Source organism: Lolium rigidum, chromosome 3 (assembly GCF_022539505.1).
Source record: "Lolium rigidum isolate FL_2022 chromosome 3, APGP_CSIRO_Lrig_0.1, whole genome shotgun sequence".
Classification (NCBI taxonomy): Eukaryota; Viridiplantae; Streptophyta; class Magnoliopsida; order Poales; family Poaceae; genus Lolium; species Lolium rigidum.
Window position 1 is genome coordinate 300,565,925 of NC_061510.1, and position 18,153 is coordinate 300,584,077.

An 18,153-nucleotide genomic window follows, 5' to 3' on the forward strand; every position below is an offset into this window, starting at 1 on the left:
CCCGCAAGCTAGGCATCCAAGAAGCCGAGCTGCGTCCCACCCCCACCGTCTTCCATGGCATCGTGCCAGGCCACTGCTGCCAGCCGATCGGCCGGATCACGCCGGAGGTGATGTTCGGGAAGCCGGATCACTTCCGCACCGAAAGGATCGAGTTCGAGGTTGTGGACCTCGTCGAGTCCCTACCACGCGCTCCCGGGCAGGCCGGCCCCGACCAAGTTCATGGCGGTGCCCCACTACGGGTACCTGAAGATGAAGCTACCTGGCCCTAAAGGGGTCATCACCATAGCCGGCGACTATCGCCGCTCCATGGACTGCACCACGCAGAGCTCCAAGATGGCCCAGACGCTGGTCATCGCCACCGAGAAGCAGCTCATCCACGACGCCGTCGCCCTGGCTAAGGCCGCGCAGGCGGACATGCCGGCTGTGGGCAACCCGGCTGGGACGACCCACTTCCAGCCGGCCGATAACACCAAGAAGATCCTGCTCGACCCGGCGCAGCCGGACAAGTTCGTCACCATCGGTGCCGGCTTGAGCAGGAAATAGGAAAGCGAGCTCACCAGCTTCCTCCGTGAGAATCGGGACATCTTCGCATGGTCTCCAAGGGACATGCCGGGTGTGCCGAGGGAGTTGGCTGAGCACCACCTCCACGTCAGGCCTGAAGCCAAGCCGGTGAAGCAGCCCCTCAGGCGCTTCGCCGAAGAGAGAAGGAAGGCCATCGGTGAAGAAATCGCCCGGCTCCTCGCAGCCGGCTTCATCATGGTAGTGCTGCACCCGGACTGGTTAGCAAACCCAGTCCTGGTTTTGAAGAAGAACGGCTCCTGGCGCATGTGTATCGACTACACCAGCCTCAACAAGGCGTGCCCAAAGGACCCCTTCCCCCTGCCGCGCATAGATCAAGTTATAGACTCGACTGCCGGCTGTGAACTGTTGTCTTTTCTAGACGCCTATTCAGGCTACCACCAGATTCCTTTGAATCCGGCTGATCAAATAAAGACTTCGTTCATTACCCCGTATGGGGCTTACTGCTACACGACTATGCCATTCGGCTTGAAAAATGCAGGCGCCACCTACCAAAGGTGTATGCAAAAGTGTTTGCAGGATCAAATCGGCAGAAATGTTCACGCATATGTGGATGATGTCGTTGTAAAAACCAAGGAGATGCCTACCCTCCTTGATGACCTGAGAGAAACCTTCACCAATCCCGCGCCCTGCCAACAGCCGCTAACGCCGCCTCCTGCGCCTCAGGGAAGGCCGCTGCAAAGAAGAAACACGTCAGAAATCCGTTGAAGCCGGAAATAGCCAAAAAACTCAAATTTTCGAAGTCCTAAAGTAAGCCTGGTGGCAGCCGGCAAGAACCGACTGCCCCCAGCCTGAAGATGGAGATTTCGAAGTAAAAAGAAAAAGCCTGGCGGCAGCCGGCAAGAACCGACTGCCCCCAGCCTGAAGATGGAGATTCCGAAGCTCTAAAAAGTAAGCCTGGCGGCAGCCGGCAAGAACCGACTGCCCCCAGCCTGAAGATGGAGATTTCGAAGTAAAAAAGAAAAAAGCCTGGCGGCAGCCGGCAAGAACCGACTGCCCCCAGCCCGAAGATGGAGATATCGGAAAAATCAAAGTTTCTGCCGCCGGCTGCCAACCTAAGCCGGCAGCCGACGGCCGAAAGCCGGCAAAGGGAAAGGCATAAGATAAAAGACTCACCCGCCAAGCCGCGGTCGAGCGCGCTAATTTCCTCCACCCACCGCTTGGCGGTGGCTGACAACTCATTGGACTTGGTGGTCACCTCTTCACGAAGCGCAAGCCGTTGCCGCTCCACCTCCTCCAGCCGCTTGCTCAGGCCCTCCAGCTTCTCCTCCCCGTCCTTCTTGAGGGCGGCAAGTTCCTTGAGATGGTTAGCCTCAAGCTGGCGCAGCCGTTTCAGCTCCCCATCAGCCACCTTCAGCTTGGCGACAGCAGCCTGGTTCGCTTCCTCGCTTACGGCGCATTGAGCACGGGCGACTCGGAGATCCGACTCCAGCTGCGGGACCCGGGCGGCCTCAGCTACAAGCCGGCAAAAAACAAGCCATCAGTAAAAAAGAAACCTAACAGAAAAAGAGCAAATCAAAAGAAAGAAAGCCTTACCCTTGGCAGCCTCCAGCTCGCGGGCCAAGCCGGCCCGCTCAATCTTGGCCTTGTGGTAGCTAGTCACCACTTTATTGTACAAAACGGTGCGTCGCTCCGCAACCACCTGAAAGAAACAATCAGATGTCTAGACGAAACCCGGACCGGCTCCAAGCAGCCGGCCCATGCCTCGGAGGGCTACCAGGATAACAGCAGAATTGCGAAAATGAGAAGACACATACCTTGTCAGCATCCTCCAGCGTGGCCAGCTGGGCAAGGGTCTCGGCGGCCTTGGCTTTGAGGCTGCCACGGAAGCCGGAGAAGAACAGCTTCATGGGCGCCACGCCTGGCTGCCCCTCCCGACTGGTCACCTCGCAGGCATCTGCCTGGTGCCACGCCGCCTCCATGGTGCCAGCCGAGCCCAGGCTAGAGTCGGAGGCGGACGCTATGTTAAGCAGTCGGGCGCCTTTGGCCACGTGGAGGCCTTTTTAGATGGGTCCGACGGGCCCTCCATCCTCACCAGCGCTCGGGAGCCGGCGTCCTTGGCACGTGCCGGCTCGTTCCTGGCCGGCTCCTCCCTCGTCGGCTCCGAAGTTGGAGGCGGCGCGGTCGAAGCAGTCGGCCCGGTGGGAGCCGTCACCTCCGGCGCCTGAGGCGCTCCCTCCGGGCTGCTCTCCAGCACCACAACGTTGGGCGCGGGCCCGCCGACTCCGGTCGCAGGCGGCGCAGCCCTGCCAGCTCCAGGCTCCGGCCGCGGGCGGCATGCCCTCGCCGGCTCCGGCCGCCTGCTCCACAAACGGGGCACGGCGCGGAAACATGTCATCTATGGTCGGCCGGCGAGCCGACTGACCCTGGACACCGCCGCCAGGCGCCGCAGAAGGCGCAGCTGAAGAAGACGCCCCCACAGAAGGCGGCGTAGCCGCAGGCGGCACAGTAACAGCAGGCGGCGTGCGCGCGCGCGTCGAGGGCTGCGGGGTTGGCTCCCTCCTCTGCCGCTGAAGCGGCGACGTGATGGGGGAGCTCGCCGAGAGCCGCCGCCCTGGGTAAACTTTATTGGAGCCCTAGTTGAACAAGCAAGAAAAGATAAGTACAAAAAGGAAGGAAAGAAAAGGAATCAAACAACAGAGAAAAAGAACTTACCCGGCTTGCTCCGGAACCCTCTTGGGCGCCTGCCGGCGTTGCTTCTTGGCCTTCGCCTCCACCGCAGCCGTGGACCCGCCGATGGCCCGCTTCTTCCCCTTAGGCGCGGAAGTCGCCGTGCCCGCAGGCGGCCTCGTGCGCAGAGGCACCGCAGGGATCGGCCCCGTGCCGGACTCCGCCGGCTCCGCCTGCGCCTGTTCCTGCTCCCGCTCATGTTCCGGCGAGGGCGGCGGATTATGCTCCCCCTGGCCGCCTTGGTCCGGCACCTCCGGCAGATCGTCGTCGCCGGCTTGGTCGCCGGCTGGGTCGGCCGGATCGACATGATCCGGCGTCCAGATCTTGGTCGCCAGGTCGCCATCCTCAATGCCTTGGCGGGTGAAAAGCTGAAAGCAAAACAAGATAAATGTCAAGTCGGCCATGCAGCCGCAAGCCGGAAGACGGCCAAAACATCAAACTTACCAATTCAGGCGGCTGCTCCCGGTCGTAGGGTGGCAGCCCCCAATCCCAGTTGTTCGGCATGTTAGCCTTGGTGATGTTGTTCACCCGGCGAGCAACCTGGGACTTGGTGAGCTCCGCCTTCGACGTCCGGGTCGGGTCAAGCCGGCCGGACATATGCCCGATCTTGTGGACACGCCACTGGAGCGGTATAACCCGGCGCATGATGTAAGTGCAGAGGAGGTCCTCGGCGCTCAGCCGGCCTCCCGTGACGCACTCCCCCAGGAAATCCCATAGGAGGTTCACCTCCGCGTCCGGGTCCGCCGAATTGGGGTTATGGCCCCAGTTGAGCCGGTTGACTGGCGGAGCCGGGTTATATTCCGGCAGGTTGAGCCGGTCGAAGGCTGGGCTTGAGTTCCGCACATAAAAAAGGACATCTGCCAGTTCTTCACAGAATCCACAGTCGGGATCCGTGGGAAAGACGTACCCGTGCGAGGATATATGGAGGCGGCGCCGCAGGTCCTCAGATGGCCTTCGGTCGTCTGCGCCTTGATGTAGAAGAGCCGGCTCCAGAACTCCACATCTAGCCACAAGCCGGCGTAGCCTTCCATGAAAGCCACATAGCAGCTGAGGAGGATGATGGCGTTGGCCGGCAGGTGGTGCGGCTGCAGGCCAAAGAAGTCGAGAAACCGGCGGAAGAAGTTCGAAGCCGGCAGGCCCAACCCACGGTCGAGGTGCGCTCCGAAGACCACACGCTCGCCGGGTTCCGGCTTGGGCTCCATCTCCGCGCCCGGCGCCCTCGTAGTCACCCCCGCCGGGATGCGGCGGAGGCGCACGAGCCGCTCGATGTCGTCCTCCCGCATGTAGGAGCCCCTCCAAGAGCCGCTTGGTTGAGCCATTGAGGACGAGGAGGAAGAAGAAGTCCACGAGAGGCGAAAGGGCGAAGAAGAGCCGCTCCTCGCCGGAGGAGATCGCGGTGGAGAAGAGCGCGCCGTCGACACGCGCGGCCCCGTGGCGCCGGATTGGTGAAGTTGCGGCGGTAGCTCGGCGGAGGAACGTCGGGGCGACCGCTCGCCGAAGTTCGCCAGGGAAAAGGTGGAGTATCCACGCCGGATCGGTGGAGAGCTCGAACGAGAGAAAAGGGCGAAGTGGGAGCGCGAGGAAGAAGAAGACGCCTCGATACCGCTCCGGTGGCATTTATAGCCGCCCGACGCGCCAGTTGCGTGGCCACGTGGTGATCGTGGGCCACGATGAGGATTTACTGCGGCCATAACTGCCCCCACGACGGCTGCGGTTACCGAAAACTGCCGCGCCACTTCCTCACGACCGCACCGGATCCGGAGGAGACATTGATGTGACCAGACGAAACGACAACAGGAGCCAGCCGTCAGACCCGTCAAGTCGGGCGCAAGGCCCAAGGCGGCGGAAACCCCGGCGCTCCCAGTCGGAGCCGGACATTAAAATCAAAGCAGCTCCAAACTCTCTTAACAAGGCGGAGATATCATCAATACTTGTAAAAAAGCAAAAGCTGTAGAAGCGAAAATGACGGCCGGCTAGAAGCAGCCGGACGGGGCAAGCCGGACGAGGGCGCAGCCGGCTGAATGGAAATTCTCAGTCGGCCCCTACTAGGGCCGCCCAACGCATTCAGAAGATCTAAGAGCCAGGGAAACCTGCCTAGGTCCCTCTTAACGCAGGACCTTGCCGGCTTCGGGGGCTAATGTCGGGGGAAGACCTCGGGTAGGGCAATGGACGCGGAGCAGCCGGCTAGAGGTTGGCCGGCTCGCGGCAAAGGCCGGCCGAGGAGCAGCCGGCCGGAGCCGTGGCCGGCTGCCTCGGAAGCCGGCCGGCTCTAAGTCCTAGTCGGCCCGGCTACGGCCATCTGCGCCGTGGCTGGGCCGGCTTCTACAAGCCATATCCGACCGGGGTCTATACCTCGGACCGACTCGAGGCTGGCGAGTCTTGCATGAGAAGGAACTCGGGTAGGTGGTCCGGGTTCAAAGGTCCACGCTGACCTCACTTACCGTAAAGCACGGGGCACCGTAGAGCAACGAGTGCCACGCGGCGGACAGGCCATCATCGCCTACGACGGTCCGTACCGGCTACGGGGCATGATGGCGACAGGGACATCTCCTCGCCATGCCGCCGACTCCTCTCGGCGGACGGGACAGGCCACTACGCCTCAACGGCTCCATGACGTCAACGCCTCGGGAAGGAGCGGAAGCCGGAGCCGGCCAAGCCGGCCAGTAGACCATAGGGACTTCTATGTAAAGTGCCAGCGCTTATATAAGCTGGGCTACCCCCTCGTGCGGGGGACGATCGATGATTCTTACTTCATTCTAGTCTTTGCGCTGCCCTGTGAGAGAGACCTTCGTCTACCTTAGCCTCCCAGGAGCAGCCGGATATAGCTCTAGGAGCACCATTGTACTGTGATATCATCATATACACATATAGCAGGAGTAGAGGTGTTACTTCCATCAGAGGGCCTCGAACCTGGGTACGTCGCCGTGTCGCCCGTGCCCATACCCGCATCCGGATACCGCCGTGAGTCCACTAGGAACCACCTCGATTAGCCACCCTATGGCATATGCCGTGACGATACCACGACATAGATAATGAACATGTTGCTCAAGCATGGGAGAGAATGAAATCTTTGGTGAAGAATTGCCCTACCCATGGACTAACTACTTGGATGATCATCCAAACCTTTTATGCAGGACTGAATTTTTCTTCGCGGAACCTATTGGATTCAGCTGCTGGAGGTACCTTTATGTCCATTACTTTGGGGGCGGCAACAAATCTTCTTGATGATATGATGATAAATTACTCTGAATGGCACACGGAAAGAGCTCCACAAGGTAAGAAGGTAAATTCTGTTGAAGAAACCTCCTCCTTGAGTGATAAGATTGATGCTATTATGTCTATGCTTGTGAATGTTAGATCTAATGTTGATCCTAATAATGTTCCTTTAGCTTCATTGGTTGCACAAGAAGAACATGTTGATGTGAACTACATTAAAAATAATAATTTCAACAACAATGCTTATAGGAATGGTAACAACTATAGGCCATATCCTTCTGCTAATGGTAATAGTTATGGTAATTCTTATGGGAATTCTTACAACAATAATAGGAATGAACCCCCTGGTCTTGAAGCCATTCTTAAAGAATTTATTAGTACACAAACTGCTTTTAACAAATCTATTGAGGAAAAGCTTGATAAAATTGATATTCTTGCTTCTAAGGTTGATAGACTTGCCTGATGTTGATCTTTTAAAATTGAAAGTTATGCCTAATAAGGATATTGATAATAAAATTGTTACTACAGCAAATGCCATCCAAGTTAGAATTAATGAGAATATTAGATTGATGGCTGAATTGCATGCTAGGTGGGAAAGAGAAGAAAACGAAAAACTAGCTAAAGAGAATAATGTAGCTAAAGTTTGGACTATTACCACCACTAGTAATGTTAATGATTCACATGTTGCTAAACCTCCTACTATCAATGGTAAAATAATTCGTGTTGGCAATGTTTCTACTCCTAGTGCAAAGCGTGTAAAATTGCCTGAAACTGATAAAACTGCTGAAATTTTTCAAAATATTGGGGACAATGATCCCATTGCTGTAGATCATAATGATTTAGATTTTGATGATTGTCACATCTCTGAAGTTATAAAGTTCTTACAAAAACTTGCTAAAAGTCCCAATGCTAGTGCTATAAATTTGGCCTTTACAAAACATATTACAAATGCTCTCATAAAAGCTAGAGAAGAGAAACAAAAACTTGAAACCTCTATTCCTAGGAAGTTAGAAGATGGTTGGGAGCCCATAATTAAGATGAGTGTCAATGATTTTGATTGTAATGCTTTATGTGATCTTGGTGCAAGTATTTCTGTTATGCCTAAGAAAATTTATTATATGCTTGACTTGCCACCATTGAAAAATTGTTATTTGGATGTTAATCTCGCTGATAATGCTATAAAGATACCTTTGGGGAGGATTGATAATGTTCGTATTATGGTTAATAATAACCTTGTCCCCGTTGATTTTGTTGTCTTGGATATTGAATGCAATGCATCTTGTCCCATTATATTGGGAAGACCTTTTCTTCAAACTCGTTGGTGCTACCATTGATATGAAGGAAGGTAATATTAAATATCAATTTCCTCTCAAGAAAGGTATGGAACACTTACCTAGAAAGAGAATGAAGTTACCTTATGATTCTATTATTAGAACAAATTATGCTGTTGATACTTCATCTCTTGACAATACTTGATTCACACTTTCTGCGCCTAGCTGAAAGACGTTAAAGAAAAGCGCTTATGGGAGACAACCCATTATTTTACTTCTGCACTTTGTTTTATATTTGAGTCTTGGAAGTTGTTATTACTGTAGCAACCTCTCCTTATCTTTATTTTATTGCATTGTTGTGCCAAGTAAAGTCTTTGATAGTAAAGTCAATACTAGATTTGGATTGCTGCGCAGGAACATATTTTTGCTGTCACGAATTTGAGCAGTAGTCTCTGTAGAAAATTTAAAAAAATCTGCCAATTTACGTGCGTGATCCACAGATATGTACGCAACTTTCATTCAATTTGGGCATTTTCATCTGAGCAAGTCTGGTGCCTCTTTAAAATTCGTCTTTACGGACTCGTTCTGTTTTGACAGATTCTGCCTTTTATTTCGCATTGCCTGTTTTGCTATGTTTGATGGATTTCTTTGTTCCATTAACTTTCAGTAGCTTTGTGCAATGTCCAGAAGTGTTAAGAATGATTATGTCACCTCTGAATATATGAATTATGCACTGACCCTCTAATGAGTTTGTTTTGAGTTTGGTGTGGAGGAAGTTTTCAAGGGTCAAGAGATGAGGATGATACAATATGATCAAGAAGAGTGAGAAGTCAAAGTTTGGGGATGCCCCCGTGGTTCATCCCTGCATATTTTAAGAAGACTCAAGCGTGTAAGCTTGGGGATGCCCAAGGCATCCCTTCTTCATCGACAACTTATCAGGTTCCTCTAGTGAAACTATATTTTTATTCCGTCACATCTTATGTGCTTTACTTGGAGCGTCTGTTTATTTTTGTTTGAATAAATCGGATCCTAGCATTCTTTGTTTGGGAGAGAGACACGCTCCTCTGTTTCGTATGAACAAATATGTTCTTAGCTTTATCTTTAATGTTCATTGCGAAAGTTGGACTATTTCATTCATTGTTATATGGTTGGAAATGGAAAATGCCGCATGTGGTAAATGGTTTAATGTCTTGAATAATTTGATACTTGGCAATTGTTGTGCTCATATAGATCATGTTTAAGCTTTTGCATCATGTACTTTGTACCCATTAATGAATAACTACATAGAGCTTGTTAAAATTTGGTTTGCATGATTGATCTCTAGAGTCTAGATATTTTCTGGTTAAGGTGTTTGAACAACAAGGAGACAATATATAGTCTTATAATAGTTACAATATGTTCATATGTGAGCTTTGCTGCACCTTTTATACTTGAGTTTGCTTCAAACAACCTTGCTAGCCTAGCCTTGTATTGAGAGGAATTCTTCTCATGCATCCAAATCCTTGAGCCAATAACCATGCCATTTGTGTCCACCATACCTACCTACTACATGGTATTTCTCCGCCATTCCAAAGTAAATTACTTGAGTGCTACCTTTAAAATTTCTATTCTTTGTCTTTGCAATATATAGCTCATGGGACAAATAGCTTTAAAAACTATTGTGGTGAAGAATATGTACTTATGTGTCTTATTTCTTAATAAGTTTCTTGTTGAGCGGTAACCATGTTTCTGGGGACGCCATCAACTTTTACCTTTGTTGAATATCATGTGAGTTGCTATGCATGTTCGTCTTGTCTGAAGTAAGGGCGATTTTCATGATCATATGGTTTGAGTATGCATACTGTTAGAGAAGAACATTGGGCCGCTAACTAAAGCCATGATCCATGGTGGAAGTTTCAGTTTCGACAATCAATCCTCAATCTCTTATGAGAATTTTAACTGTTGTTGAATGCTTATGCATTAAAGAGGAGTCCATTATCTGTTGTCTATGTTGTCCCGGTATGGATGTCTAAGTTGAGAATAATGAAAAGCGAGAAATCCAATGCGAGCTTTCTCCTTAGACCTTTGTACAGGCGGCATAGAGGTACCCCTTTGTGACACTTGGTTGAAACATATGCTATGCAATGATAATCCGTGTTAATCCAAGCTAATTAGGACAAGGTGCGAGCACTATTGGTATACTATGCATGAGGCTTGCAACTTATAAGATATCTTATACATAACACATATGCTTTATTACTACCGTTGACAAAATTGTTTCTTGTTTTCAAAATGAAAAGCTCTAGCACAAATATAGTAATAAATGCTTCCCTCTGCGAAGGGCCATTCTTCTACTTTATTGTTGAGTCAGTTTGCCTAGTCTTTCTATCCCAGAAGCAAACACTTGTGTCAACTGTGTGCATTGATTCTTACATGTTTACTTATTGCACTTGTTATATTGCTTTGTGTTGACAATTATCCATGAGATAAATATGTTGAAGTTGAAAGCAACCGCTGAAACTTAATCTTCCTTTGTGTTGCTTCAATACCTTTACTTTGAATCTATTGCTTTATGAGTAACTCTTATGCAAGTCTTATTGATGCTTGTCTTGAAAGTATTATTCATGAAAAGTCTTTGCTATATGATTCATTTGTTTACTCATTATCTTCATCATTGCTTCGAATCGCTGCATTCATCTCATATGCTTTACAATAGTATGATCAAGATTATGATAGCATGTCACTTCAGAAATTATCTTTGTTATCGTTTACCTACTCGAGGGCGAGTAGGAACTAAGCTTGGGGATGCTTGATACGTCCCAAACGTATCTATAATTTCTTATGTTCCATGCTACTTTTATGATGATACTCACATGTTTTATACACATTATATGTCATTATTATGCATTTTCCGGCACTAACCTATTGACGAGATGCCGAAGAGCCGAGTTGTTGTTTTCTGCTGTTTTTGGTTTCAGAAATCCTAGTAAGGAAATATTCTCGGAATTGGACGAAATCAACGCCCAGGGTCCTATTTTTGCACGAAGCTTCCAGAAGTCCGAAGAGGAAACGAAGTGGGGCCACGAGGTGGCGACACACCAGGGCGGCGCGGCCTGGGCCCTGGCCGCGCGGCCCTGTTGTGTGGGGCCCCCGTGATGCCTCCTGACCTGCCCTTCCGCCTACTTAAGGTCTTCGTCGCGAAACCCCCAGTACCGAGAGCCACGATACGGAAAACCTTCCAGAGACGCCGCCGCCAATCCCATCTCGGGGGATTCAGGAGATCACCTTCGGCACCCTGCCGGAGAGGGGAATCATCTCCCGGAGGTCTCTTCATCGCCATGATCGCCTCCGGATCGATGTGTGAGTAGTCCACCCCTTGACTATGGGTCCATAGCAGTAGCTAGATGGTTGTCTTCTCCTCATTGTGCTATCATGTTAGATCTTGTGAGCTGCCTATCAAGATCAAGATCATCTATTTGTAATCCTTCATGTTGTGTTTGTTGGGATCCGATGAATATTGAATACTATGTCAAGTTGATTATCAATCTATCATATATGTTATTTATGTTCTTGCATGCTCTCCGTTGCTAGTAGAGGCTCGGCCAAGTTGATACTTGTGACTCCAAGAGGGGGTATTTATGCTCGATAGTGGGTTCATGCCTCCATTAAATCCGGGACAAGTGACGTGAAAGTTCTAAGGTTGTGGATGTGCTTGTTGCCACTAGGGATAAAACATCGATGCTTTGTCTAAGGATATTTGTGTTGATTACATTACGCACCATACTTAATGCAATTGTCCGTTGTTTGCAACTTAATACCGGGAGGGGTTCGGATGATAACCTCGAAGGTGGACTTTTTAGGCATAGATGCATGCTGGATAGCGGTCTATGTACTTTGTCGTAATGCCCCGATTAAATCTCATAGTACTCATCATGATATATGTATGTGCATTGTTATGCCTTCTTTATTTGTCAATTGCCCAACTGTAATTTGTTCACCCAACATCTGCTATCTTATGGGAGAGACACCACTAGTGAACTGTGGACTCCGGTCCTATTCTTTACATCTGAAATACAATCTACTGCAATTGTTCTTTACTGTTCTTCGCAAACAATCATCATCATCCACACTATACATCTAATCCTTTGTTTATAGCAAGCCGGTGAGATTGACAACCTCACTGTTACGTTGGGGCAAAGTTCTGTGATTGTGTTGTGCAGGTTCCACGTTGGTGCCGGAATCCCTGGTGTTGCGCTGCACTACACTCCGCCGCCAACAACCTTCAACGTGCTTCTTGGCTCCTACTGGTTCGATAACCTTGGTTTCTTACTGAGGGAAAACTTGCTGCTGTGCGCATCACACCTTCCTCTTGGGGTTCCCAACAGACGTGTCAACTACGCGCATCAAGCCTCTATCCACAAAAAGTTCCGTCATGGCCGCCATCGCTAAACCCATCTCGGGGGGTTCTGAAGCTCTTCTCGGCACCCTGCTGGAGGGGGAAATCATCGCCGGAGGCATCTCCATCGCCATGCCCGCCTTCGAAGTGATGCGTGAGTAGTTCATCCCTGGACTATGAGTCCACAATAGTAGCTAGATGGTTGTCTTCTCCACTTTGTGCTTCATGTACGATCTCATGAGCCGCCCTACATGATCAAGATCATCTTTATGTAGTCCTCTATGTTTGGTTTGGTAGGATCCGATGATTGTCTGCTATGTTAAGATTAATTATATATTCATGTCATATGTTATTTTTGATCTTGCATGCTCTCTGTTGCTAGTAGAAACTCTGGCCAAGTGGATACTTGTGACTCCAAAAGGGAGTATGTATGCTCGATAGTAGGTTCATGCCTCTAGTTTCCTGGGAGAGTGACTTTATAACTTATAAGGTTGTAGATGTGTTGTTGCTACTAGGGATAACCCAACAATGTTTTATCCAAGGGTAATTCTATTGTTTACTTTACACACATTGCTTAAGGCGATAGTCTGTTGCTTGCAACTTTATACTGGAAGGGGTGCGGACGCTAACCCGAAGGTGGATTATTAGTCATAGACGCAGTTGCATTACAGTCTATGTATTATGTTGTAATGTCAAATACCAAATTATCATAGTAATCATCTTTTCATGTATCCATCGATATTCTGTCAATTGCCCAGCTGTAATTTGTTCGCCCAACATGCTATTTCTTTATGGAGAGACACCTCTAGTGACCTGTGGACCCCGGTCCTATTTCCTTTACTGGTAAATTCAACTGCAATCCTGTTCTGTTTACTTTCTGCAAACATCTTCGTCCACTTGATACGTCTAATCCTTTGTGTTCAGCAAACCGGTGAGATTCACAACCTCGCTGCAAGTTGGGGCAAAGTACTTTGGTTGTGTTGTGTGCAGGTTCCACGTTGTTGCTGACGCTGGTAGTGCGCCCTGCCACTAGTCAGCCAGCAACACCTTCAGAAGTCACGCCTTTCTCCTACCGGTCGATTAAACCTTGGTTCTTACTGAGGGAAAACTTGCTACTGTGCTCATCATACCTTCCTCTTGGGGTTCCCCAACAGTGTGAAGTCGGAGTTACGATAAGCACCATCAAGCTATTTTTCTAGCGCCGTTGCCGGGGAGAAAGAGGATTTCTGCAAGGGGAGTCTCTCATCTCCAATCTTTTTTAATTTGTTATAGTTTGCTTAGTTTACTTTATTTTGTTTTGTTTGCTTTCATTATATCGAAAACACGAAAAATACTTTACTTTTATAGTTGTCTTTATATAAAAAACACACAAAAAATTAGTTTACTTTTATAGTTGTCTTTATATCAAAAATACAAAAATAGTTTCTTATATAGTTGTTATTTCGTTTTTAGTTTATTATGTTGATTCCTAAGTATGATCTGAAGGACCTATCTGTAGGTAGTGGTTCTATAATTGGGAAAGATAACATTGAAAAATTCTTCAATCATGTTAGTAAGCGTAAAGATATTGAGGATAAATCCTTGGCACTGTGTTTGGATGCACTGAATCGGGGCATGGAATTAGAATTCGCGACCGAATAGGCCCAATGCAGTTGTTTGGGTGGCCTTGGAATCGTGGCCCGGAAATGATCCGCGAATTCCGAGCAGAGCCCTCGCGCGTACCGTTTCGCTTTAACAGATTCCGAGCTCGGGAGCTCGGAAACGCTCGGAAACGCGAGAGTACCGCTTCGTCACATCGCGAGAGGTTCGAGGACACTCAGGAGCTCGCCCTTGTCTGTCCGGCGGCGACGTGGATGCTCCCGACGGTGGCATGTCCGGCTCCGGTAAGCCACTCCACTCCAAATTTTCTTTCACGATGGTCCCCCATCGTCCTCTTCCCATATCCGCCCTTCTTAAGCCTTTCCCTGGCTTCGTCCTCACTGGCTCCCCTAACCCTAGATGTGTCCGAACGGTAGGGGAACAGTGGCGGTAGGAGGAACATCGGCGGTAGGGGTAACGGTGGTGGGCGAAGGGCGGCGGCCTCTCCCTGGCTGACTCAGACTCGAGCTCTTCCAGACCACTTCTTCCCTCTAAATAGAGCTGCTTCGTGGATGCAGAGGTAGTGAACAACATGTTCTTGGCTCACTATAGTTGTTTGACTTTCACCTGCACAATCCTAGAACATCAGCATTTATATTTTGTACATGTACAAATTATATTGTCCAAACTTAACAAATAATTCAATTCCATGGTTTGTACATCCAAACTAGAATTGGAATTGGGCATATCCCTTTGATTCTAACACAAAATTCCAAGCACACCCAAACTGTGGAATCTGAATTAGGTTCCAATTCATTTCCATCTTAGATTTGGAATTTCGAGTCCAATTCAATTCTAGATCCAATTCTGTGCATCCAAACACAGTGTGGTAGAACTTGCTCCTGATTATGAAACTACATCAGCTTATTTAGTTCAAATATTGGAGGCTAATTTGTTAGCCTCAATCCATTTATGCAACAAATGTTTTTTAAACTCCATGAAACTGCAAAAAAACATCATTTGACGAGGGTGCTCCTCGGCAATGCCCACCTTTTGGGGCTTAGGATCGACATAATCCTGCATGCTGACACGAGACATCAGATACCAAACAGATAGGGAGAGAGATTTACCCTGGTTCGGGGCCCTCGATGAGGTAAAACCCTTACTTCCTGCTTGTCTGATCTTGATTATCGAAATTATCGGGTTACAATGGGGTAGCCGAAGGCTAAGACTAAGATCTCGCCGAGAGTCTAAGATTTCTAATGACCTAGCTCTAGACGTGCAGTGAATCTTGATGTGGTGATTGTGTGTCCCTCGACAGACCCTCTCCTAGCCCTTATATTGCAGGCCAGGTCCCGAGAGTTCTGTCCGGGTTCGACTAGTTTACAAAGAGTTCTACGCCTAAACTTTCCTTGTTCTTCGTCTTCTTGCCTTGTTCATCAAGAATCCTTCTTTGGAACCGACGTATCAGCCCACTTTGGTCGGTGTATGATCTTCACAGGCCCCCGGTTGGGCCATAGGAGGTAGCATATATAACATCGGTTACCCGAAGGGTAATACCCATATCAGTAGCCCCCGAGTGACTGGTCGAAGTAAAGCTTCGGGCAGGGACTAAAATTTTCTTCTGTAGAACATTCATAATTGCCAGAAGGTCTTGATCTTTTGAAACCAAAAGCTCATCTTTGTCGGGTGCTCGTCCACCGCTCCCGATGGGAGTAGCCCCCGAGTCTAGGCACGGATGCTTGCAACCGTGTGTAGACTCAAGTTGTACTACTCAAATGTTTTTGGCTGTCGATGTTTTTCGCAAGCTGTCGTAATCATCCGATATCTTTTTTATATCGGGTCCTCCATAACTTTGAGTAAAGTCATGCCAATTGATAGTACGTATGGGATTTGAGTAAGAGACCCAGTTTTACTCGATAAATCGATGCTGGTTAACTGCCGATGGCAAAACAACATTACTCTACTCAGAATCAAGTCCCCGAGCATGATCCTTGATCTTCTGAAATCTTCGAGTCCATATCTTTCTGCCTTCAGTGATTTCTATCGGGTGCACGTCCATCGCTCCCGATGGGAGTAGCCCCCGAGTCTAGGGACGGATGCTTGCAACCGTCTGTAGACTTAATTCGAGCAACCCAATGTTATAATTTTCCTTCGGATGCTTCAAGAGGAGCCGATATTTTTGGTGACATCATCAATTGCGTTGCTACTCCGGCGGTTCGATTGACAGGACGTGACCTGACGGGCCCACCATACTTCTGCGCGGTCAGTTAGGAAATGACTAGTGCTTGCGCATTGACCGAGGTGCCTCCTCAATTTCCGTGCATGGTGGGAGAAAATGTCCCTTGTTATAATGGATGCAATGACACGTGGTGACCTAATCATGGATCTCTTGGTAACTTCCTTTTTATAAAGGAGAAAAAAGGATTTTACTCAACTTGTTCTTCTCTTTCCATCGCCCCTCCTCCTTCCTCGTTCTTCCTCCTCATAGATACCGCTCCGCCGCCGCCATTCTTCAATCCACTTCGTATTCCCAACCACATCCTGAGATGGTGAAGAAGAAGGGCTCCACTGTCACCGCCAGCGCTACTTCGAGCAGTACCGCTGCCAAGGTTATATCTGATGCATCGAAGAGGGGCACGCCGGAGGTTTCCGTTGTGGCACCAACAGCCGGTGACTGGCCTGCCTCAATGATGACGAAGCGCGACGAGAAGAAGGCTCGTAGCCTTGGTTTGATTTCTTCTGACGAGGGGAACGTCATACTTCCAGTTTTGGCCTCGCGCCCCAATCCTCCTGCCGGTTTTACTATGATGTTCATATCGTTCTTGTACTGTGGTTTATCTCTGCCTGCCCACGAGTTTCTCCGGCGTCTTATGCATGTGTACGGGATCCAATTATGGCAATTAGCTCCCAATTCCATCCTACATCTTGCTATTTTCATCACCCTCTGTGAGGCCTTTCTGGGCATTGATCTTCTGATGCAGCCCAACTTTTGGTCTTATCCGCATCATGGTCATCATCAAGAACTACGTTCAAGTCCGACGTCACGGAAGCATGGAAGAGAAGGAGGAAGAGGAGCTGGAAGCTCCAGGGCTGGCACTGCCAACCTCCACAGGCCGGCACTGTCTCCGCACCCCGGCACTGCCGGCCTCCCCACGCCGGCACTACCGCCGAGGCCGCGACCACTTACAACCTGAACCATTCGATGCCACGTGTATGGCTATGATGTATCTTTGCTTTCTCTAAACTACCCCTCCTTAGTGGCTCCCTATATATAGGCTCCCACCTCCCCCTTCATTAGGCCAGGAATGAACTAGAATTTGGCTCATGCCTCCACCATCCCTTTGGGATTAGTGAAACCTCCTCCTTAGATTACCCAAATCTATTGTACAAGGCACTCCTCATATGATTGATCTTTCATACTAGTAATTCTACTTCGGTCTCTCACTCGTGTGACTCTATCGACCGTATACCGGTCTTTCTTTCGGGGACTCAACCTCGTGTCTTTTCCTTTAGAGCTTCTATCGGGATAGTGGTTTGGGCTATCGGGAGTAAAACGAATTGTATCGAGTTGGTGTGCGTTTGCATGTGTTCATCACCGTGTTCTTCGTGTTCTTCCTCTCCCCCGCCTTTCCCTCGGTCAATTCGTGAGATCGGGCAACCCACGTGGCCTTAGGCCCCATCATATGGTATCAGAGCAAAGGTTGCCACGAATTTGACCTCCCCAATTTCACCAATTTGGTCCAAAAAATTTCCATAAAATTTTGCCCAAAAAATAGCTCAAATTTGAATCTTTGGATTTGTCGAGTTTTTTATGGTTTTGGTCCACTGATTTGATGTTGTTGGTGCTGATCTACTGTTTCCCCTATTTTTCTCCATCAATTTCGTTCAATTTGGGTTGAATCTGAGCCATTTTTGTCTGGTTTTGGTCAACAATAGAAGCAGTTCTTTGGGTCATTCATTGCGTCCCGTTCTTGCTTGGTCAACGTCTTCATCCCTGCATTCACCTGGCCCCGGCCCGCACTTGCCCTGCTCCGCTCGACCGCCCACCGCCGGCCCACTGTTGTGCCCTGCCACCAGCGGCCCCGCCCACCTGCTCGCTACGACAGCACATCCCCACCAGCCACCAATCCATCACTGCTCCATCCCGCAGCAGGCCAAGCCGTGCTGCTGCAGCAACGCGCGCCAGCCTCAGTCCGCTTCTGGCCCTGCCCGCTCGCTTCCACCGGCCACGGGCCACGCCACCGCACGCCTGCCTGGCTCGACCGGCCCGCCCTACCTCGCTCGTCACCGCGTTGACTCCCTCCCGCGCACACGCAGCCGGCAGTGCCGCCAGCTTCCAACGGGCAGTACCGGTCAAACATCCGCGGCCAGCACTACCGGGAAAACCACCCCGGCACTTCCGCTCGACCCACCCCGGCAGTACCGCCCATCCCACCACGGCACTGCCGCTGAGTTGTGCTT

At 49.6% G+C, this 18,153-nt stretch overlaps 1 protein-coding gene across 1 annotated transcript in view; it reads right to left on the reverse strand.

Annotated features, from left to right (window-relative positions):
* LOC124696749 (PHD finger protein At1g33420-like) overlaps window positions 1-16,450 on the reverse strand; it is a 76,508-nt gene extending 60,058 nt beyond the window's left edge. The window contains exon 1 of the mRNA XM_047229428.1: window positions 16,228-16,450. Within this exon, the coding sequence (XP_047085384.1) occupies window positions 16,228-16,450 (223 nt within the window). The remainder of the gene's footprint in view (window positions 1-16,227) is intronic.
* Window positions 16,451-18,153: the final 1,703 nt, after the last annotated feature.